General features: G+C 36.2%; 1 protein-coding gene across 2 annotated transcripts in view; it reads left to right on the top strand.

Moving 5' to 3' along the window:
- Nucleotides 1-24,432, top strand: part of NUBPL (NUBP iron-sulfur cluster assembly factor, mitochondrial) — a 269,067-nt gene that overhangs the window by 83,153 nt on the left and 161,482 nt on the right. For both annotated transcript variants that reach the window (XM_045841286.1, XM_045841285.1), the window contains exons 5-6: nucleotides 7,419-7,458; nucleotides 7,549-7,639. In XM_045841286.1, coding sequence (XP_045697242.1) covers nucleotides 7,419-7,458; nucleotides 7,549-7,639 — 131 coding nt within the window. The remainder of the gene's footprint in view (nucleotides 1-7,418; nucleotides 7,459-7,548; nucleotides 7,640-24,432) is intronic.

Consider the following 24,432-nt stretch of genomic DNA (forward strand, 5'->3'; position numbering starts at 1 on the left):
TCAGGGAATTTAGCAAGATGGGTAGATACAAGATTAATATATGAGAAAATTAAATTTCAATATACCAACAATAAAGGGGCAGAAAAGGTAATTTTGAAAAAAGATTCAAATTCCTTAAAAATCCCAGAGTACCTTGGAACAAATCTAACAGAAGTGGGGTGGGGAGAGGTTAGGGGTGGAAGGATTGGGCAAAAAGGAAAAAAGGACTCATGGATCTGGACAACAGTGTGGTGATTACTTGGGGTAGGAGGGTAATACGTAACATACAGATCTTATGTGGAAAAAATTCTAAAGATTTATTGAAAGATTTAAAGATGTCAGTAAATGGAGAGAAAAAAGATATTCATAGCAAAGACTGTATTTTATAAAGATGTCAATTTTCTTAATTCAATTCAAATTCAGTCAAAATCCCATTTGTGGAAAGTGATAAAGTTGAATTTACAATTTAGAAAGATGAACAAAGGGTCATGAATAGGTAAGATACCCCTTAAGAGAGAGACTTGCTCTGCCACATAGAAGAAGGTCTTGAGCTACAGTATTATATACCCTGCTTTGTATTGGCTCAAGGATAGACGAATATACTAGTGGAACTAAATAGAGAGCCCAGAATCAGAATTATACATACATGGAAACTTGATTAGTGACAGAGCTGATATTGCAGATTATTGATAGTGGGACAGTTATCCACAATGGAAATAAAAAGAAAATGAATCCTTACACACCTCACACAGAATTAATTCCAGATGGTTTAAGGACTTAAATGTGAAGTACAAAATTATTAAGGGTTTAGAAGACAATATATGAGAATATCTCAATGACAACATATTAGGAAAGGCTTTCATAGAAAAGACCCAAACATAATAAACCTTAAAGAAAAAAAATTGATTAATTTGTTTATATAAGAAGTAAGAACTTCTGTTAGTCAAAAAACACTACAAAGGGCTCAGCAGAGCCATGTTCAAGATGATGTATTTAAATGCTTAGTGCATTTGATTAATGTATTTGATATTTACACAGCTGGAATATAGTTTAGGAACAAATTGCTAGTAAGTACATAGAAACTGAAGGACACACACACATGTCCAACATCTTCCTACCACTAGTTAAGGGAGATAGAGGAAAAATAATCATATTGTGTGCTGTATTACTCAGCTGTTAATAACATTTACATGCTTATCATATGAAAATTGTAATGTAATTACAACTGAGAGGATAAATGCATGAAGAGTGTGCCTGTGCTTATGAAAAAGAGCTAAATCCTATTATATTTAATGAAGTAACTAAAAACTCAAACTTTGAATAAGGTTTAGGGATTAGTTAATTGTGTTGTATCAATGTTCATTTCCTGGTTGTGATAATTGTAGTATGGTTATATAAGATGTTAACTTTAGGGAAAGCTAGGTGAAGGGAATGTGAGCACTGGACTAGTTTTTGTACCTTTCTGTTAAAAAAATCAGTTGAGTTGAGAATTGCTGGCTCTAGGGAGTAAGAAATGGGAGAGAGTTGGGAGATTGTTGAATTTTAGTAATAATTTTATAGTACAAGTTGACTCTTTAATCTGTATGCATATGTAATTGAAGAAAATAAAAAGTAGCAAATGCAGAGCACAATGGAGAAAAGTTATTACCATACTCTGAAAATTTAAGTTAGATGGTTTGGAAAGGATTTATAAAGTTATGTGGCAAAAAATGTTGGTATCAAATTAGGTGTGAGGAAGACTGAGCTTGTTTAGTCAGAAATTAAAGAGGGTAATCATAAAAAACTATATATACACAAACGCACACACTCACTCTTAAACAGTTTAACTTAAAACATTAAAATGTATGCTTATTAACAAATCTTTTAATGAAGGATGATGGCTTTTTCTTTGAGTAGGGATCCAGTGAATAGAGTTCAGCAATAGATTTCTTATTTAAAGCATGCCTGTATGTTTAATCTACAATTTTCAATTCAGTCTCTTTAAAGAAAAGAAAGAACTAAAGAATAGATGATGAAATCTGAATACATAATCATGCTAGATTTTTTTGATTTTGTCGCAAACTTTTATCTCAATACTAGTTCAGATTGTATAAGGTAAGAGGGCTTCTACCGTGCTTTGTTATGAAGTAGGATATGGTAGCAAGAATGAGTGGGGATGTAGCTGCACAGATCAACTGATAAAAGAAACTATTTTATAAACAACCTTTTATTGTTTATGTAGTGTATTTTCTTTTTTTATACTTGAGTATAAACTGGATTGTTTTTCTCTTGTGATTAATGTAATTTCTTGTCTCAGATTATAAAGTAGATTTTTTTCACCTCCCCCAGTTTTATTGATAAATAATTCACACACATCACTATAAGTTTAAGGCATACAGCATTGTGGTGTGATGCATGCACTGTGAAATGATTTTCCCAGTAGGTTCAGCTAACATTTATCTTCTCATAGCTACAATAAAAAACATAGAATAAATGAAAAAAAAATTTTCCTTGTGCTGAGAACTCTTTGGTATACTCTCTTAACTACTTTCCTATATGATATACAGCAGTGTTACAGTCATCATGTTATACATTATAAACCTAGTACTTATTTATCTTATAGCTGCAAGTTTGTGCTTTGACCATCTTCTTCCTGTTTCTTCTCCTCGACTCACTATACTCAGTAACTACAAGTGTGATCTCTTCCTATGAGGTTTTTTTTTTTTTAAAGATTCCACATATATACGAGATCATATATAGAGTATTTGCCTTTGTCTTACTTATTTCACTTAGCCTGATGCTTTCATGGTCCATCCATGTTGTTGCAAGTGGTAGGATTTCCTTATTTTTATGGCTAAATAATATTCCATTGCATACAGGGTCCAGCACAAATAACTCCCCTTTTTAATTGTAATTTTGTAACATAACAAACATAACATAACACTCAAGCACTCCATATGACATTTTAGGTGAAATGTTCAAATTAAAACCATACATTATTACACTCATATTATTACCCTCCCAACCACACTCAAGCAGGTGTTATTTCTGCGGGACCTTGTATATTGCTATATATTACAACCTCTCTATCCATTCATCCATTGATGGACACTTAGGTTGTTACCATGTCTTGACTATGATAAATAATGCTGCTATGGCCCTGACTGCTGTGGTTCAGTTGGTTGAAATGCCCCCCAGATAGAAAGGTTGTGGTTCGATCCTCTGTCAGGGCACATACATAGGTTGTGGGTTCAGTCCCCTGTCGGGGCATACAAGAGGCAACCAATCGATATTTCTCTCTCACATTGATGTTTCTACACCTTTCTCTCTCTCTCCCCTTGTCTTGCTCTCTAAAAGCGATGAAAAAATGTCCTTGATAAATAAATAAATAATAATGCTGCTATGAACATGGGAGTGCAGATATCTTTTAGAGTTGGTGTTTTTGTTTTCTTTGGATATATTTCCAGTAGTGAAATTGCTGGATTGCATGGTAGCTCCATTTTTAATTTTGGGGGGATTCTTCATATGTTTTCCATATTGGCTATACCAATGTACAGTCTCACTAACAGTGCACAAAGATTCCCTTTTCTCTACGTTCATGCCAGCATTTGTTATCTCTTGCCTTTTTGATGATAGCCATTCATACAGGTGTGAGGTGATATTTCTTTGTGGTATTAATTTTCATTCCCCTAATGACTAGTGAGGTTGAGCATCTTTTTATTTACCTGTTGGCCTGTTGTAATCTTTGGAGAAATGTCTGTTCAGGTCCTTTACCCGTTTTTAAATGGGTTTCGTTGAATTTTTGCTATTGACTGGTATGAGTTGTTTATGTAACTTGGATATTAATCCGTTGCCTGATATATGGTTTGTAACTTTTTTTTCCATTCCATAGGTTTTCTTTTCGCTTTGTTGTTGGTGTCTTTTGCTCTGCATGAGCCTTTTAGTTTGGTGTAGTTCCACTTGTTTATTTTTTATTTTGTTACTTATTCTTTAAGTGTTATATCAAAAAATCATTACCAAGACCTATGTCAGAGAGGTTTATGCCCGTTTTTTTTCTAGTCATTTCATGGTTTTATATTCTACATTTAAGTCTTTAATACATTTTGAGTTGATTTTTGTGAGTGCTGTAAGACATGGGCCCATTTTCATTCTTTTACATGTGAGTATCCAGTTACCCCAGCACCATTTACTGAGACTATCTTTTCTCCATTGAGTATTCTTGGCTTCCTTGTCTGATATCAGTTGACTGTATATGCTTATGTTTATTTCTGGGCTCTTGATTCTGTTCCATCAGTATATTTGTCTCTTCCACATTTTTTTTTTATTGTGGTAAAAAAGCATAACATGAAATTTACTATCTTAAACCTTTTTAAATATATGGTTCAGTGGTGTTAAATACATTCAGAATATTGCATAACTATCACCACCATCCATCGACATAGTTCTTTTTATCTTGTAAAACTGAAACTTTATACCCATTAAACAATAACTCCCCATTGCTACCTCTCCGTGCCCTTGGCAATGCCCCATTCTACTTTCTGTCTGTATGATTTTGACTACTCTTAAGTACTTCATATAAGTGGAACCATACAGTGCACAAGGATTCTAATTTTTCCTTATTCTCACCTTACTTGTTATATTCTGTATTTTTTTTTAAATTAATTTATTTGGTTTTAGACTGAGGGGAAGGGAGGGACAAAGAGAGGGAGAGAAACATCAGTATGAGAGAGAAACATTGATTGGTTGCCTGTTGTATGTGCCCTGACTGAAACTGAACCAACAATCCAGGTATGTCCCCTGACCAGCAATTAACGGGCGACCTCTTGCTTGTGGGATGACACCTTACCGACCGAGCCACACTGAGCAAGGCCATTTTTTGTATTTTTTTCTTTGTTTTTTTTTTATGGTAGCCATCCTAATAAGTGTGAGGTAGTATCTTGTAATTTTGATTTGTATTTTTACTAATGATCAGTGATGTTGCACATTTGCTTTTCATGTGTTTATTTGAATATTTTCCTTGGAGAAGTGTCTATTTACTTCCTTTGCCCATTTTTGAATTGGGTTTTTGTGTTTGTTGACTCTTATGAGTTTTCTGTTTATTCTTACAAGATATATGATTAGCAAATACTTTCTCCCATTCTGTGGCTTGCCTTTTCACTCTGTTGATATGGTCTTTCATTGCACATTAAAAAATTCTATGAATTCCAGTTTGTCATTTCTTTTGTTGCTTGTGCTTTTGGTGTTATAACCAAGAAATCATTGACAAACCCAATGACACAAACATTTGCTCTGTGTTGTCTTCTAAGAATTATATAATTAGCTCTTATATTTAGGTCTTTAATTCATTTTATTTTTTTATGGTGCTAATTAAAGGTCCAATTTCATTCTTTTGCATGTGGATTGAAAACCGTTTGAAAAAGAGCATCCTTTCCACATTGAGTGATCTCATCCTTGCTCCTCTTCTCCATGTCAGAAAACCTTTGATTATATACAGGGTTAGGCAAAAGTAGATTTACAGTTGTTTGTATGCAAAATAATACAATAATTAATGAATAATACTACAAGAATAACCTCTGCATTTCATGTACTCACAAGTACTTTTGCCCCACCCTGTATGTAAGGTTTATATCTGAGATCTCTATTCTATTCCATTGGTCTATGTATGCCTTTATGCCAGTAATACACTGTTTTGATTACTGTAGCTTTGTAGTAAGTTTTAAACTCAAGAAGTCCTCTAGCTTTGTTTTTCCAAAATTGATTTGCATGTTTGGGATTTCTTCATTTTTGCATATAAAATTCAGAATGGATTTTTCTATTTCTGTAAAAAATGTCATTGGGATTTTGATAGAGATTGCACTGAATATGTAGATTGCTTTGGATAGTATTGACATCTTAACAATATTAAGTATTCTAGTCAGTCAACTTGATGTGTGTTTTCTTTAGTTGTCATCTAGAATTTCTTCCAACAGTGTTTTATAGTTTTCCTTGTTTTTCACCTCTTTAGTTATGTTAAATCTTAAGTTTTTGATTGTTTTGAGGCTGATATAAATAGAATTGCTTTCATAATTTCAATTTCAGATTGTTCATTTTTAGTGTATAGAAATGCATCTGACTTTTTGTGTGTTGACTTTGTATCCTGCTACTTTGCTGAATTCACTTATGAGCTTTAACAGTTTTTTGTTATTTTTTTTGGTGTGGAATATTTATTGTTTTCTGTAAATAAGATTATATCATCTGCGAACAGAGAATACTTCTTCCTTTCCAGTTTGGATGCCATTTATTTATATTTCTTGCTTAATCCTTTTGGCTATAACTTTCAATATTATGTTGAATAGAAGTGGCAAAAGGGGGCATCCTTGTCTTTTTTCTGATCTTAGGGGAAAAACTTTGTCTTTCACAGTTGAGTGTGATGTTTGCTGTGGGCTTTTCATACATATATATGGCTTTTATTGTGTTGATGTACAAAATAGAGTTTTTCCACTTTTTTGGATTTGTGTACTTTTCAAATTCTTCAAGTAAAGAAAAAAATAAAAAGAATAGCCAAGTGTCGGGAGCAACCTAGGTGTCCATCAGTAAATGAATGGATCAAAAAACTATGGTACATTTACACAATGGAATTCTATGCAGCCGAAAGAAAGAAGTAGCTCTTACCCTTTGTGACAGTATAAGTGGAACTGGAAAGCATTATGCTGAGTGAAATAAGCAGGTGGTGAAAGACAAATGCCATATGATCTCATCTTTAACAGGAACCTAAACAACAAAACAAACAAACAAGCGAAATATAACCAAAGACACTGAAATAGAGAACAGCCTGACAGTGACCAAGGGGAGAGGGGAGGGAATTTCAGGGGAAAAGGGGAAGAGTTTGCAGGAACAAGTATAAGGGACACATGGACAAAAACTAGGAGGGGTGGAAATAAGAGGGAGGTGGGGAGGGCTGCGGGGGGTGTTGGTCTGGGATGGGAGTAAAAGAAAACTGTACTTGAACAACAATTAAAAAAATAAATCAATAAAATAAAATTTAAAAAAATCTTAAAAAATAAATACAAAGAACTGATTAGATGTATTTGTGTGTGTACATCTATGTGCAAAATATTCATGTATACACTTCCTACATAAGCATATATATGTAATTTATATATCTGTATATATGAAAAAATTGGTGGAGAACATTACTTACTGAGGCTATTTTTAAAAACATATTTGAAAATGGTAGATGAATTGCTCCTAATAAAGCAATATCCCAACTATTTTTAAATGTTCCTACTATTGGTAGTATTAGTTTTATGCTTTGTAAATGTTTAAATTGTTGCAAATTGTGGTGAATTAGTTGGAGGTTAAAAGAACAGCAGTATGAGTAGTCTGTATTTTTAATTTGACACTCTTTGATGAGAAAACATGTTTATACATAATGACTCTTCTAAAAGAGAGATTTATTTTTAATTTTTTTTTTATTTCAGGAAACCTAATGAGGCCTCTTTTGAATTATGGTATTGCTTGGTGAGCACATCTTTTTTACTTTATGTTGCTTTTCAGAACACTGTTGATTAATTTATGTAAATTAGTTATATTTTTGGTTTACTGTTGTAGTATGTCTATGGGCTTCCTGGTTGAAGAGACTGCACCAGTTGTTTGGAGAGGCCTTATGGTAATGTCAGCCATTGAGAAACTGTTGAGGCAGGTAAGAAAATTGCATTAAGTATCATTTTATTATTGGCACACTGTGGTTAATGCAGTTGCTGATTGAAGCGCTATTACAATTTGCATTTAGGTTTCAGATGTTTTGCAAAAGAATCCAGTTGATAAACTGAATGTATAACGAGTTATGTGGCGCCAAGACCAAATTTGACTGTTAACATGATTTAATCTCTCCCATTACTTATGAGTATTAAAAATCCAGTGCCTTATTTTATATTGTTCTGTTGAGTCTGCAGTAAGATGGGGAAATCTATTTTATAAGTAATCTGCCTTCTTTAGATTTATGGTTAATATCATTGTGGCCAATATGAGCTTTAAGGGCAATGTAGAAATTATTCAGATGTAGAAAAAGATTATATAAACTGTAGTGCTTCAAAACAAAATAAAATTTTGTTTTACTCTGAGTGCAAATGGCTATATATTTGTGTGTATAGTATCTGTCCAATCTAATTTATCCTTAAGGAAGAGAACAGTTGATTGGATAATCTAAAAATCAGATGGGCTGTATGTTATTTATAGGAATAAATTTTATTTTTTTTCTTAGAAGCTGTAAGTTTATAGTTAACTATATTCTAGGAAAATACAATAAGTAATTTGGATTTTCTCCACCGATTTATAGCAATTACCTCCTGTTTATTTAGATTTTACTTTGGGTCAGCTACTATGCTATAGGCTGAAATAATCTAATCATAGATATTTCTATATTGTATTCATACATATATAATTCCAGTCATGAATATAGGTTAGATGAAATATGTCTTGAACTCTGAAACTTTTTGTTTTTCATTGTAACATTTTGTCTTTCTTTTGCTGCTTAAGTTCTAATAAATGTGCTCTTCTCTCTCTGGTCTCAGAATCATCCTGTTTCCCTAGTGCATTTATTTAAGTGTCTTGGCTGCATCTCCTCCTCTTCTACACTCAGTTCCCTGAGTAGGTTATTTCAGTTTTACTCTCAACAACACCTTTTCTTTGCCAATTCCTTGTTGACCTTAACCTTGATTTGTGTGGGTTAACTCAGCTTCTTTTTTTCTTTTTTTGTTTTTCTGGAAATTCTAAGCCAATCTGTATTCAATTTATAGTTAGAGTCAAGGAATATTTGAAAACACCAAAAGGAAAATTCTGATTTTGTCGTGAGAATATTTTAAAAAGGAGTTTCCCCCCTCCTATCTTAGTGTTATAATTCTCCACAGGAAGTGATTCGGAACTCCTCCCAGGCCTTTATGGATGGCCACAGAAGGTAGAAACAGTTCAGCTTTCCACAGTGATCAGAGACTTAGAGAGTCAAGTCAGTGCTAAGGGACACAGAGACCCAGGCCAAGCTTCTAGCTCAGGGATGCAGGGTTCCCATGTCCCCATAGCCTGTCCCCAGACAGATGTGCACCAGTTCTCTTTTTTCTACCTCTAGTGTCCTTTTTAAAATCTCAGGGACCCTCTTAAAGCTCAATTTCCAACAGGTGACAGAAGCATCCTTGCCAATGAGCCCTTGAGGTGGGAGAGAGAGAGCATGTGTGTGTGTGCCCTCAGGAGAGGGGCAAAGGGAGTTTCCCACAGCCTGAGATTAAACTTGATAGTACCAAATAATTAGGTTGCAAAAAGGCTGTGCCTGAGTTCAAACTTATATTAACACCTGCTTTTTTAAGTGAACAAAATGTCTTCAGCCTAGAGGTATAAGGATTGAAAGTCTGAAGGAACCAAAACATGTTGTTGTTGTTGTTGTTATTATTATTAAATGTCAGTAAAGAGAGGATGGACAGTATCCCAATTCCACATTCTCAGCCAATGTCCTGCCATTACCCAGCCTCTTTTATCTACTGTTGAATACTGTCAGAAAATATAGAATAATTGTGTTAATTATTAGCATTATAGAATTTTTGGTTTCCCAGTTCAGTGATGGTCTCAACACTTAAGTCACCTGATTTCATTCAATATTTTTTCTCAATATTTATCAAATACTCGGCATAAAACATTTATAGGATTTGATAGTCTAGTAGAGGACCTACTGGAGATTTAACAATTTCACTGTCTGAACCTAAATTGTATAAGAGTTACAGATTACCCTGTTGAGTACTGAAGATATGTATTTAGCAAACATACTACCAAATATCAGGATGAAAGGTAGGGTGAGAAAAGGGATCCATAACTTATTTTATTGGGATACTTAGAGGATACCTAGAGCATCCTCTAGGATATTAGGATATTAGACTGCATATTTACCTTGCACCCTTTTGTAAGGTTGCTGCATATTTACCTTGCACCCTTTTGTAAGGCTTTATTTTCTGTGCATTTTAATGCAGCTGAAAAACTGATATTTTCAGGCTGTGCTGTGACCATGCTGGTCATTTGAGCTGCGAATTGTGGAGTATTTCATTTTTGTTAGGAAGCAGGCAAACATTTGGTAAGTTTAACATCCTTTGTGAAAATTCAGTATATAGCTCTATACAGCAGTGTATTGTAGAGGGGACAATGTTCTAGTAGTTTCTCTCATGTCCTTTCCCAGTTACTATTTTGGTAGGGAAAGGGAAATACTTGTGGTCAGCCTACCATCTTGAAGTGGATGTTTGGCTTAAAGTTTTTTTTTTTTTCTCCTTACAATATTTTATTGAGCTTATAAGTATAGGGCATGCACATACATCTTAGATGTATAGTTCAATGATTTTTGATAGATGCATATTTTTATGTAATCATACCCCCCCAATCAAGATAGAGAACATTTTTGCATCCCTGGAAAGTTTCTATGGGCACCCTGCTGTTCAGCCCCTTACCCATAGGCCATCGTGTTGTGATTTTTATCACCATGAATGAGTTTCCATGTTCTCATACTTTATATAAACGGAGTCCTACAGGATGTAACCTTTTGTATTGTGTTCTTTCTCTTAGCCTAATGCTTTTGAAAGTCATCCTTATTGTTGCTTCTATCAGTTGAGTCATTTTTATTGCCAAATAGTATTCCATTATATGAATATAACCACATATTGTTTGTATATTCTTTTGTTGATGGACATGTGGGTAGTCTTCAGTTTTGGGCAATTATGAATAATGCTGCCTTAAATACTTGTACATGTGTTCATAAGAGTTCCGGTTGCTTCACATCTTTGTCAACATAGTGATGTAAAATAGTTATCTTATAGTTTTAATTTGTGTTTCCCTTATTATCGTGATATTGAGCTCCCTTTCATGTGCATATTAGATATTGTTTTATCTTTTTTTTGTGGAGTGTGTGTTCAAGTCTCTTACTCATTTTTTTATTGGCTCATTTTTCTTCTTATAATTGAATTGCAAGAGTTTTAATGTATTTTGCCTAAGAGTTCACTGTCAGATATATGTATCAGGACATCTCCCAGTCTGTGGCTTGCCTTTTGATGAGCTGAATTTTAAATTTTCATGAAATCCACTTTTCCAAAAATTTTTTTTTTTACTTCTTATTGCTTTTTGTATTTTCTCTAAAAATTCTTAGTCTGTTGTAAGGTTGTAAAGATATTCTCATATTCTTTTCTTTCAGAGCTTTATAGTTCTGGCTTGTACATCTTGAATTAATTTTTGTATGTGAAGTAAGATAAGGGTCATGGTTTATATGTTTTTTTTAATTTGTGGTATAATAGGAAATATATTTATTCTTTGTTTTTGGGTTATGGTACAAAACTCCTAAAATCCTTTGAATTTCCTGGGTAATGATAGGAGTGTCTTTTGTCAGGCATAAGGAGCCCCTTTTTGAGCATGCCTGAGTTCTTGCTAGTGAAGGGGTTTAGGGTGGGGCCCCTAGGCAGTCTCAGGATGGGGCTAGTTACCAGAAAGATCAAGTGTTTAGAGGGTTGGAATGTCTAGTCCCACCCACTGATCTCTGGAAAGGGGGTGGGGGAGTAGGCTGCAAACTAAGCTCTGTAAAAACTCTTGAACAACAAAATTTGTTGAGCTTCTGGGTTGCATTTTTGGAGCTCTTCAACTGATTTCAGTGTGTTGATGAGATTGGGAACCACTGGTTTGCAGTTTAACAATGATAGGTTAGTGAGAATGGGTTTGAAAAAGGGCATGGAGATAACAGACATTAGATGGCCATTTGAGATCCTTTAGTAGAACAATGAATGGAAAAAGTCAGATTACAGGGGTTTAAGAATGGATTTATAGTGAGGCCATGGAGGCAGAGGTATGTGAGAGATTCTGTTGATTAGATAAAATAGGCCATGCAGGGGAGTTTAGGGCTGGGGAAAAAGAAAATAGGATGGAAGCTTAAGAAAAAATGGTAGCAAATAAAATTCCTTTTCATTTGTTTTTCAAAAGGGATGGTCATACCTTTTCCAAGGTATAGGATAAAGAAGGACTGAAGATTCTAGAAAATGAGAGAATTATTGAAAGAGGAATGTTATGAAAGAGTCAAAGGGAATGGGTTAGTAGATGAGTTATTTTTGGAAAGTAAATATGTAGTTCCAGGTAGAATGGAAAGAAGAGCAGATTAGGGAACTTCATCAACCTAGCACTAAAAAGAGGTTAACAAAAGTTATTAGTTCCTTGATTTTCACAGTGGAAAAAGATAGTGACTTTACTCAGTAGAGAAAATTTGGTTCATAATTTCTGTATTCATAAAAGTTGTCTGGGGAGCTCGTTGAAAATTCAGATTTATAGCCTCCCTGTTCTGCTCCCTAACTTGAATTTTCCTTCAGTAGGTCCAAGTGAAAACCAAAGAGTTGGCACATTTTATAGATTATCCTAAATGACACTACTAATGCTACATGTTTTCAAATCAGGTTTAGGCATATGATGGTCCAGAGCCAGTGCTTTTAAACTGCTTTCAGAGGAATAATAATAGTAAAAAAGGAAATGGAGAGATGAATGATATGATCCCTGTGTGGCAGTAAGGGCCTAATGGATGCTAAGTATCATGAATTTTTAGTTTTGGCAACTCTTAAGCAACTCTCTGACACGAGAATCGATGTGGGCAAACCTGATGTTGGATCCAGGATTGGCATGACAGACAGTCCAAAGGGGAAAAATATCTAGGACATTAATCAGGGAAACACTGGAGTTGAGGCCTGATTTCCAGAAAGACATGTAGTCAGGAGGAGGGATCAGGAGACTGGGTAAAACTGGAGGAATCAAATAGTTGAAAATCAGCTGTGATGAGGAAGAAGTGAGTAGCTGAGAGGGGAATAGGTAATAAAGTTACAGATAAATTGGGTTTGTTAAGAGAGGGAGGGACATTAGAAAAGTTTGGCTTTTTATTTTTTAATAGATGAAATTTGGAAATGAGGTATTACTAAGGAAAGGCAGTTTTATTAAAGTGAGAAAAATGTCAAGGATCAAGGTATCTCACTGTAGGATGGTAATAATGTTACCAGATAAAATACAGGCTATACCTAGTTTAAGTATCAGATACATAGTGAATAATTTTTCATAGGGGTATGCTCCAAATATTGTTCACATTAAAAAATTATTTGCTGTGTATATGATAATTAAAATTAGCTAAGTGAGCATCCTCTACCTTTAATTGCTAAGTCTGGCAATCCTAAAAGGCAGGGGAAGGGGAAGGTGGGTAAGAGTCAGATTGGGAGAAAGTAAGCATGGTGGTGGAGTGGACCTGAGTTGTGTGAGAATAAAAGTATAAAGTAATATCAAGGGAACATCATTTAACCAAGAGTGGCAGGTATGAGTATTGAAATAAGGTGAGTATTTGATTGGGAGCTGGGGCAAAGAATTATATTGAGATGGGGGAGCCCTACCAGAGTCATTTTTCTAATTTGGCGAAGGGCAATGGTTTGTCAGCTTCTTTTTACCAACTATATCTGCAGCTTCTTCTTCTGGATAACTTATTTTCCTTAAGCAATAGTATTGGGAATTTCATGGTTTCAAACTTGCCTAAATCTAGCAATTTCATCTGCATAATTTCATCCCATCTGCTTCCAACTTTATTTGCTAAAAGGAAGGGAAGACATTAATGAAAAAAAAAAGCATGAATGCATTGTGTGATGCATTACGAGAAAGCAAGTGAGGTCATAAAAAGAGGAGAAGAACTTTATGATCAATTAGGAAAACTAGACAGATAAATGCTAGAATGTTACTTTGAATATAACAGGATTTATCAGTATGTCTTCCTTTTTATTCTCCTGATTTTGAAACAGTTTTTAAATTTTTTATTTTGACTTTAAATAAAAAATGCATAAATACCTGGTACATTTTTCTCAATAAGTAATAGTTTACAATTTTTGTTATTTGTTAAGATTTATGAGTAATATTTATTTTTTCTAAATTGTACTCAACATAGATACAATTAATTTAACGCAAATGAAGAAGTCTTGTTTTAGAATCTTTGACTTTGAAAATATGGGATAGTAGGTAAAAATAATTTCAGTCATTAGAAAAAGAACTACAGTAAGGAAGACTTCAAAGGCTAGTCTGGTGTCAGCACCTGCTGTGGTCACAATGCAAGCCCTGGAAACCAGGGATATTGGCAGCACTTGCAGTGCTTTTACTTCAGTCTCCAGTATCCCCAAATGTGAAGCAGATGCCAGTTTTCTTCTCCAGGGCTCTGATAATGGCATATAATGAGTTGGCTGTTTCCTAGCAACTAAAGAAGCAGTTTCACTGTAGCTGATCCTGCAGGAGGAATGAGACATTTTCCCTTGATAGTTTGTACTAGTGATTTCCCTGACAATGGAATTTCACTTCTGAATAAGGAATGTTCTCAGCCTTTGGTTTCCTAAAGAATTTTGCTTTTGAGTGTAGGCTAAGCTCTACTTAATCCTGTATAAAATGAAAAATTTTTTGACCCCACCCACTAAGTACCCCATGGGAAGAGCCAAAGTGGTTGTATACATCATTTCTCATATGGCAAGCGATTATACCAGAAATTATAATAGGTGTTTTTTCCCATAGTTTAACAGGATAATTAACAATCAAATTCTTTCCTGTATTTATTGTTTGAAGTAACAGAGGTTTATTAAGTACTAGCTAATGTGTTGTAGACAAATATATATACACAATTTTATTACCAGTACTATTTCAATATAAGGTCACCATAAAAACATAGTTTCTAATTCATAATTCACTTGATTTCAGACAGTACTCTATACAAAGATCATTGTTGTACCAATTGTCATTATGGTTTACTTTAAAGTAAATTGTTGAAAAATTCAATGTTTATCTCTTTTATTCATTTCAAAATTTTTATTGAATTTATTGGAGTGACCTTGGTTAACAAAGTTATATAGGTTTCAGGTGTACAATTCCATACCACATCATCTGTGTGTTGTATTTTGCGTTCTACCCAAAGTCAAGTCCCCTTCTATCATCATTTATTACCACTTTACCCTCTTCTACCTTCCCCACCTCCCTTTTTCTACTGTTGTCTGTGTCTGTGAGTTCTGCTTTTCCTTCTCCTCCTCTTTTCTTTGCCTAGTCTTTTCATCTATTTCATCCAGCCCCACAACCCTCCTCCCCTCTGACAGCTGTCAGTCTGTTCTCTATGAGTCTATATCTATTTTGTTTGTTAGTTTATTTTGTTCGTTAGATTGCACATGTGAGTGAAATCATATAGTAGTTGTCTTTCTCTAACTGGCTTATTTTACTTAGCAAAGTACTCTCCAGGTAGATCCATGCTGTCACCAAAGGTAAGATTTCCTTCTTTTTTTTATGGCTGAGTAGTATTCTATTATGTAAATGTACCACAGCTTTTTTATCCCACTCATCAACTGATGGGCACTTGGGCTGCTTCCAATTCTTAGCCTTTGTAAATAGTGTTGCAATGACATAGGGGTCATTGCATAGAATATATGCAATGGTGTATATTCTTTTGAATTAGTGTTTGATTTCTTTGGATAAATTCCCATAAATGGAATTGCTGTATGATTATAAGGCAGTTTCATTTTTAATTTTTGAGGAAACTCCATACTGTTTTCTACAGTTGTGCTCTACAGTCCACATTCCCACGAGCAGTGCATGAGGCTTCCCTTTTCTCCATGTCCTCAGCAACACTTGTTTGTTTATTGATGATAGCCATTCTCACAGGTGTGAGGTGATATCTCACTGTGGTTTTAATTTGAATTTCTCTGATGATTAGTGAAGTTGAACCACATATGTGCTCATTGGAGAAGTGTGTATTCAGGTCCTTTGCCTATTTTTTGATTGGATTGTTTGTTTTTATAAGTGCTTTATAAATTTTGGGTATTGACCCCTTATTAGTTGTATTATTGGTGAATATATTTTCCAGTTAAGTTGGTTGTCTTTCATTTTGTTGATGGTTTCCTTTGCTGTGCAAACATTTTTTAGTTTTATGTAGTCCCATTTGTTTTCATTTTCTTTTGTTTCTCTTTCTCAAGGAGATATATCAGAAAAATTATTGCTGTGAGAAATGTGCAAGATTTTACTGCCTGTGTTTTCTTCTAGGATTTTATTGTTTTGAATCTTACATTTAAGTCTTTAATGCATTTTGAGTTTATTCTTGTGTATGATGTAAGAAGATGGTCTGTTTTCATTTTTTTGCATGTATTTGTCCAATTTCCCCCAAATCATTTAATGAATAGACTATTTTTACCCCATTGTGTGTTCTTGACTCCATTGTTGAATGTTAATTGACCATAAAGGTGTGGATCTATATCTGGTCTCTCTGTTCTGTTCCATTGATCTATTTGTCTGTTTTTTTATGACAGTACCATGCTTTTTGGATTACTGTAGCCTTGTAGTGTAGTTTGATATCAGGTAGCCTGATTCCTCCAACTTTGTTCTTCTTTTTCCGAGATTGCTGTGACTATTCAGGGTCTTTTGTGGTTCCATATAAATTTTTGGAATATTTGTTTTAATTGTGTGAAATATGCTATTGGTAATATGGTATTGGTACATTGATAGGAATTGGGTGGAATCTATAGATTTCTTTTGGTAGTATGGACACTTTAATGATGTTAATTCTTTTGATCCATGAACATAGTGTATGCTTCCACTTATATGTCTCTCCTTCAGTTTCTTTCTTCAGTGTTTTATAACTTTTTGAGTATAGGTCATATACATCCTTGGTTAAATTTATTCCTAGGTACTTTATTGTTTTTGATATAATTGTAAATGGGATTTTCTTAGTTTCTCTTTATAATAGTTCATTATTGGTATATAAAAATGTGACTGATTTCTGGATATTTATTTTGTATTCATCTACTTTACTGAATTAATTGATGAGTTCTAATAATTATTCTAGTGGAATCTTTAGGGTTCTCTCTCTATATAGTATCATGTCATCTGCACATAATGACAGTTTTACTTCTTCCTTTTCAATTTGGATGCCTTTTCTTTCTTCTTCTCTCTGACTGCTGTGGCTAGGATTTCCAGTGCTAAGAGGGGTGAAAATGGACTCCCCTGCCTTTAAATTTTATTTATTTATTTTTAGAGAGAGGGGAAGGGAAGGAGAAAGAGTAGGGGAGAGACATCAATGTGTGATTGCCTCTCACATGCCCCCTACTGGGGACCTGGCCCGAGACCCAGGCATGTGCCCCGACTGGGAATTGAACAGGCGAGCCTTTGGTTTGCAGGCCAGTGCTCAATCCACTGAGCCACACCAGCCAGGGCTGTTCCTGATCTTAAGGGAAACACTTTGTTTTTCTCCATTGAGTATGATGTTGGCTGTGGGTTTGTCGTATATGGCCTTTATTATGTTGAGGCATGTCTCCTCTATTCCCACTTTGCTGAGAACTCCTATCATAATTGGTGCTGAATTTTATCAAATATATTTTCTACATCTGTGGATATGCATCTCTTGCTGCACTGATTGGGTGTTTCTGCTACCTTGTCTTCCAAATTGCTGATTTGATCCTCTGTTTCATCCAACCTACTCTTTATTCCTTTTAGTACATTTTTCTTTTCAGATATTTTATTCTTTATTTCTGACTTTTTAAATGGGTTTTGTCCTTTTTTATGCTTGCTGTGTTTTTGTTGAAGTTCTCACTAAGTTCCTTGAGCATCCTTATAACCATTTTTTTGAACTCTGTATCTGGTAAATTTCTTGTCTCCATTTTATTTAGCTCTCTTTCTGGAGATTTCTCCTGTTCTTTCATTGTGATAGGTTTCTTTGTCTCTCATTTTTGGCTTCCTCTTTGTGTTAGTTTCTATGTATTAGGCAGATCTGCTATGACCTCCAGACTTGATAGGGTTGCCTTATGTAATAAGTGTCCTGTGGGACCCAGTGGCACATTCTCTTTGATCATCTGTACAGGGTGTCCAGGAATGCCCCTTGTGTGGGTTTTGTGGTCCTTTCTGTTGTAATTGAGTCTTGTTTGATATTGACCCCTTTGTGTGTGTGGTCAACCTTCAGGCTGGCTGACTGAGAACTGACCCCAATCATAGTGTATGAGCTGCTGTGCAGTTGCTGATCACATGAAGTGAAATTTGCCTTGGCAGGGTCTGGTGCTTGCTGAGAGCTCCCTTTGTATATGACACTTGTGAAGTTAATTGGATTCTGTTCTGATGTTTTCTGCAGCTGGCCACTGGGTGTGTTGTCTTATGGCATGTTTGGAGGGACTCTAGTGTAGATCAATGTCAGATGCTGCCTGTGTCTGGCCCTGGATAACCTGTTTTGATGTACAAAGTGATCCACAGTTTGTGGCTGTCCCCACTGGGTTTAGGTGTGTGTATAAGGACTAAGCTGTGCACCAAGGATGGTTCTCACCTGTACCAAACCTAGGTGCAGGTAAGAAAAGGCCCTAAGCACCCTGAGATCCTCTTTTACCTGCCTCCACCTGCTGGATTACCTGTTGGCTTACCTGTTGGGCTCAGTTACTGAAAGAGCCTCTGGTGGTACTGGAGTTGCATGAAGTACATTCTCATTGAATCATTAGGTAGGGTTGTGTGGTGTTTACCAGATTGATACATGTTCAAACTCAGTGCCAGTGCTAGGTCTGAGTCTATTCAGCAAAAACCCCAGTGTTAACCAAGTCTAGTTTCTACCCACTGGGTACCCGCAGACCTTTGGGGTGGGGTTTAGGGAGTCTTCAGGTGAAGCCAGCAGAGTTTATTAGGCCCAAACAGACCAAGATTTGGAATTTTGAAGGAAGGGCTCTGCTCTGGTTAGGCGTGTGAGGGAAAAATGACCCCGTCATAGAGTCTCACATCCCATGTTACCCCATATTCTGCCAGGACCTCCTGGAGAACCCAGTACCAGCAGAGCAGGGCCACGGGAGGGTGGGAGGGTGGGGCAAGTGGATTTCACATGAGGCAGAGGAACAGTTCAGACTTGTGGGAAGGTGGGGGTGAATGGTCCTCCCTCTGTGCCACACAGCTTAGTCAATGACACCTCTTGAGACTGCCCAGACCTCTACACCTGATCCCAGGCAGATGACTCCTCCACAGGGTGTGAGCTCTGTAGCGCGGAGCCATAGGAAATCTAGAGGGTGGGGCTATTGCATTCTGTGAGGAGGGCAGAGCTCCTCCCTGGAAAGATGGTGTACTCTGTGTGAGAGAGGGATTCAGCACAGGGATCCTGGTGGCTGTCTCTTTAGCTCTCTCTCCTAAGCCATAAATTCCAGCCAGTCTCTTCTCATGCAACTCTCATCCGCTCTGTCCTCCCTCTGCCGGATCCTGGGGGAGTGGTTGTGAATGAGATTTGGTGTGCTGACCCTTAAAGAGGTGCCTGTGTCTGTAGCAGATCACTGGCAGACAGAATCCCTGCTGATTTTCACAACCAGATGTGTGGGAGCCTCTTCCTAGCTCTGGGCTGGGTAGGCTGGCATGAGTTTGAGAACCCACACTTCTTAGGGTGAACTTTTGCAGCTGAGATACCCCTCCAGATTCTCAGCCTCCTGTGGGAATGGGGTCAGCACTTTTGCATGTTTGCCCTCTCTACCAGTTTTGATGTGACTTCTGTAAATCCTTGGTTATAAGACTTCTGTTCAGCTAGTTTCAGTTGATTATTCAGGTTGATTGCTTTATATTCGTTGTAATTCCAGTTTGGTACTGGGAAGAAGTGAGTATAACTTCCTCTTATTCCACTGCCATCTTGGATCTATCTGTAAATATTAGTAGTTTTAAGGCATCTATACTCAACCGAATCATATCTAAATCCTTATTTGGCAGTCATGCTAGATCTGGAGATCTTCTGACTCTAAAGATATATGGTGGCATGATAAAATTACTTCAAATGACCTTCTTTTAGTCATTTATCATTTAAACAGTTTCTAAGGAAATTATCCATTTTTCTTCCTTTGATATTATATAACTAATATAAATTGTCTTCTTCATCCAGATTTATAGTATGATATATTAAGTCTCAGAAGTTCCAGACACTTAGGCAAAGAGATAAAATATTAAATGATGTTCTTAAGATAATTAAGTTAGCCATATCTAAATATACCGAAGAAATTTATCGCCTTGTATAGAAAATGCTCACAGACTATGCATTAACTGTAGATGAAGTTATTGAGTGTCTTTGTCAGTTTTGTACAAACTGATTTTATTCATTTCTCTCTATGATTTTTGTATCGTCAGGTGCTTAGCAGGTCTGATATTTAAATACACTTTATTAGACTTTCATGAAGCAGTAACGAATGAAAAACACCAGTTAATTCAGTTGGGCAGGACAGTTGTCTTTCAGGTACCTAAGATAATTTTCTTGAAAACTCTTTAATCATGAAGCCAAGTTTCTGTATATGAGGGGGGACCCCTGCAAAAAAGACAGGAATTTATTTATAAAAAATTGTGTATTTATTCTTACATGTTTAAACTTTAGTCACCTTCAACGTTATTTCCATTTGATGCAGTACACCTATAGAGACTTTTTCCCCATTGTTCAAAACAGTTTTGAGCTCATTGATTTTGATGCTGTTTAGTGCTTCTGCCATTTTCTGTTTTACCTCTTCTACGTCAGTGAAACATTTCCCTTTGGGGACTTTTTTCATCCAGGGAAACAAAAAAAAGTCACTTGGGATAAAATTGGGTGAATAGAGATGTTGTGGAAAATCCACCCACACTCAGAGAGATAACGAAGCACAAACTTTTTTACCTGGGGGCCCAGAGTTGGGGTTAACATCCAAATCCTCTGAGCACCGATCCTCACTCTCCCAGGGTTTAAATAGTCCCGGGTCTCCTGCCTACGTGGTGAAGCAAGGTTACAGAAGCTAAATGTGGAAGTTAGGTCTAGCTAACTTATATGGGAGACAAAAGAGAAAATGCAGGAGGAATTGCAGAAGCTACAGAGCACAGGAGCTTATCTTGGGAGTTAGTGTACGACCTTGAGATAAACTGGCCATTGCCTTAGTGATGACTGGTCAGCTTCTACAGTCCTGTGTGAAATTTTGCAAGTGTTACAGTTACAGAGCATAAGAAACTTTTGGAGTTTCTCTTTTCCTGCCACAGGGAGGGTGGGACATGGCCAGGGTTATGCCATTTTTGGTCAAAAACTGCTGAACGCTTAGCGTGGTGTGAGCAGGTGCGCTTGTAATCACCCATCATGAAATGGGCAAAGGTGTTGAAAGAGTCTTCAAAAAAATTCACTGAAGCCAAACGCAGCCTCTCACAACAATGCCAACTGGTACACTGATACAGATGGGTTCCTAGAACACTTACCTAGTGGGGGAAGCCTGTACTACAGGCCTGCCCTCCTCTTCTTTGTGGGGGATCTCCCCTCATATAGTTTATAGAGAAATGAAAATATGAATGTGTTAACATTTTTGTTTCAATCAAAAATAATAATTTACCATTTTATGTCTGTCTTTTTCCCATCTTTACAACTATGGTAATAGAATTAAGGGTTTTTTCCCTAAGGAATTTTTTTTTTTAGCTCCCTGCCCCGCTGCTTGTGTTAGTCTCTTATTGATCTTAGATAAAAGAGTCAGGCCTAATTTTGATTTCTTCTTTTCCTTTTAAAACTGCATGTTGGTGAACATGAAAATAGAGATATAATATAACTAAACCCAGTTCTTTGAAATATTTTTCTGAGACAGTATTATATCTAGTAAATAGCTTGCTTGATTAATCTAGTAGAGGTTTCTTTTGATCACCATTCATTTATTCATTCATTTAACAAATATTTATGGAACTTGCATCACATAATTATTACAGTGCTTGTAAAACATCTTTGGGCTTTTTGTCATCTTCAGCAGCAGACACTTAGTGGCTACTTAATATGTTTTGGTCACCACTGGTTGGATGCTTAGGACACAAGAATGTGTAAGGCGTAGTTCAAAATTCTAACATGAAACTTTTGATTACAGACTTACTCTTGACTTGTAGTCATAATCAAGATGTTTAGATACGCTAGAAATTTTGATGATTTTCACATACCGTTTTACTTAAGTTAATCAAAATTAGAACTTAGAGAATGAGGCTGAGTATTACATAGTGTTGACTTCAAATTGGTGGTATTGTTACAGGAATCAGATTTCACAGATTCTTTTAGGTTCCTTGTCAACAATCCTGTTATGTTTCATGTGGAAAAAGAACAAGTTCTCAGGAGTTAGAAAAAAGCCTATGAATATTGATTGCTGGTTATTTCCTCCTACTAAAATGACTTTCTTTCATGCTAATTATAAAAAAAGGACTTAGATGAGTACCTCCAACTCTCTGTGATGACTGAGTACTTGAATCTTTAATGTTCTTGTTTTACATGTTGCTATTGTAGATATCTAAGATAGAAAACTCTTACAGATTTTTTTTTTTGGCTGGCACCAATGGTACGCCACACCCCACCATAAGTCATTTATGCCAAATTTCTCAAGTGTTAGAGTAGATCTGATCAGTGTCATTATTTCATCAATTTACTCTTGTGTTCTGGTCTCTGTAAACAGGCGCGTGGAGAAACTTTTCACTTGATTAAACTACTTTGTGATCTGAAGGTGTAAAGGGTAATTTATTAAGAAAAGAATAGAAATAAAACAAAGCAACAGAAGTGTAAAAAATGAGAGTTATTGTTCTTCATTGTCAACCACTTATCTCACTTTTGTTCTGTGTAATTTTGGGTTGGAGCGTTTTTTAAGGCTGGGAGGGCCTGACTCTCAGCTTCTTTTCTGACCGGGCACCCGGGGAAGGCCTTGTGCTGCAGGCCTGTGATTCTGTATAGCTGAACCAGAGTATCTTGGGCTCTGCATCAGTGATCAGCTTTCTTAGATCAGCCCTAGACCCTGGTACCTTTGAAGATGAAGGTACTTGACCATTCTTGGCCATCAATTCTTTGAATTTCTTCCTTAGGTTGTAGGTATTTCACTCACATCTTGCTCCGTCCTGGATGCAGGAACTAGCGTGTTCCATTCCCTTCTCCCCTTTGGTGTATCATTAGTCATTTCTTTACACTGGCTCTCCCCTTTGGCAAGGTCAGGCTTCTTCACCTGTCTAGTCACATGTCCTTCTTTCCTAGGACTTTTCAGCATGGTATTAAGTTTCTCATCTCTGACCTTCCCTTTCTTCCCAATCAAAGCTTTGTTTACTTTGAGTGGCTCTTTTCTCTTAGTGAAAAAACATGTCCTCGGTCCATTTTGTAGGCCAGCCTACCCTGCCCTCCAGGAATGATTGAAACTGTAGGCTCAGGTTATCAGTTTTACTTCCGTGTCATTGGCTCAGGTGCTTCCTAGGATAGAGGTGGGACCTTGCCCTGATTTTATCTCTTTCTGTTAATTTTCATTTTCAGCAGCGAACGTAGAGAATCCTGATTCTTACTTTCTGAGCATAGAATGGGGGAAGGGGTCCAATTTGAGTACTCAGTCCAAATGGAGTGTAGTAACAGATTTCTACAATTTTTCTGGCATCTAAATAAAGATGTAAGGACAGTTAGAGAAAACAGAACATCTGGTTTAATTTCAGGCCTGAATCTAAAAAGAGAGCAGGAAAGGAAGTAGCAAGAAAGAGAAAGGACGGACAGCTACTAGGAAATTGAAGTCATCATTGTGGTTTAAACTTGGCCAGTGTTCCACTTCTAAAACAAAGATGCCTGGGTATTCTTTGGTGTCAGACAACACAAGGAAAGGTTTCCCATTCCCTTTTTCATGTATCTACCAGGGAAGTAATAGGGGTCCCAGGACAGTCTGTTTAACGTAAGTACAGACTCTAACTGTGGCTCTGACATAAATGGGAAACAGGCAGAATTCTGGGTTGTATTGATAAAATGGACTGTCCCATTCAGTTGAAGTCAGCAATCAAACTCAGTGTAAAAGGAGGCACTGATAGAAAAGTGTGCCAAATCAGTGAAACATATTGATGAAAGGGAGACAGAATGATGTCAGACACAACTCATTAGCCGCAAAAACCAGTGAGGGTAAAATAATTTGCCTTAGAAAATGAATAAATTAAAAGGAGGCTAATTGCCAAGCACTTATAATATTCCTATTTCTACCTTAAACACTTCAGAAGAATTCCTAACATTTTTATTCTTTAGTGTCGTTGGTACAGACTTTAAAATATAACTACAGTGGTATGAACAGAGCCTAGGTTGAGGATTATTATAAAAGGTAGGGCCTTGTCTTCTGTAGTCATGATTAAGGAGACTTAATAAAGGTCACATGAGATTATGCACTGGGCCCTTAGGAGAGCTTCTTAGAGCTGTGGCCCTTGTCATATAGGCGAGGGCTTATCCTATCTCCTAAACTGTAGATGGGAACCATGGGTCAGAGTCAGAGGTTAGAAGCTTACTGGAGCAGTTCAGGTTCCAAGAAGATTTGGACAGACCCCAAGCAGGCTACGAGGGAGGGTGAGTTATAGATATTACTGGGGACTTTATAGGATTTGGCTCCTATTTATTATTTAGGCAGATACTATACTTATCTGATTTTAAAATACATATATTTTGAATTTGAATATCTCTGAATTCGGAGTGTATTTTCAAAT

Source organism: Phyllostomus hastatus, unplaced genomic scaffold (assembly GCF_019186645.2).
Source record: "Phyllostomus hastatus isolate PE091 unplaced genomic scaffold, TTU_PhHast_1.1 phas_contig_348, whole genome shotgun sequence".
NCBI classification, from domain to species: Eukaryota; Metazoa; Chordata; class Mammalia; order Chiroptera; family Phyllostomidae; genus Phyllostomus; species Phyllostomus hastatus.